The following is a 261-nucleotide window of genomic DNA, read 5'->3' on the forward strand; positions in this document are numbered from 1 at the left end:
TTGTATAATTTTTTGTTTAATTTGTTTGGTGATATCTTCCGTAGCATGAAACTGTTTTAGTTTATTTATCCATAAATCTAATTCTAATTGATTTATAGGAGAATCAATTAAATTAAAAAGAAAAAATTCTCTATTATATTTTTCGCTAGCGTTTGGTGTTGGTCTGAGTATCAGGGTGTACATACACCTGAAACTGCTGCTGCTGCTGCTGCTGCTGCTGCTGCTGCTGCTGCTGCTGCTGCTGCTGCTGCTGTTGCTGCT

The 261-nt window shown here is 36.8% G+C and overlaps 1 protein-coding gene across 1 annotated transcript in view; it reads right to left on the bottom strand.

The window, feature by feature from the left end:
* The window catches only part of EMH_0026000 (uncharacterized protein), a gene marked incomplete at both ends in the record, with an annotated part of 12,320 nt that overhangs the window by 9,062 nt on the left and 2,997 nt on the right, over nt 1–261 (bottom strand). Inside the window, one exon of the mRNA XM_013502555.1 lies at nt 186–259. Coding sequence (XP_013358009.1) covers nt 186–259 — 74 coding nt within the window. The remainder of the gene's footprint in view (nt 1–185; nt 260–261) is intronic.

The sequence above is a fragment of the Eimeria mitis genome, genomic scaffold, assembly GCF_000499745.2.
Source record: "Eimeria mitis Houghton genomic scaffold, Emh_scaff952, whole genome shotgun sequence".
Taxonomy (NCBI): Eukaryota; Apicomplexa; class Conoidasida; order Eucoccidiorida; family Eimeriidae; genus Eimeria; species Eimeria mitis.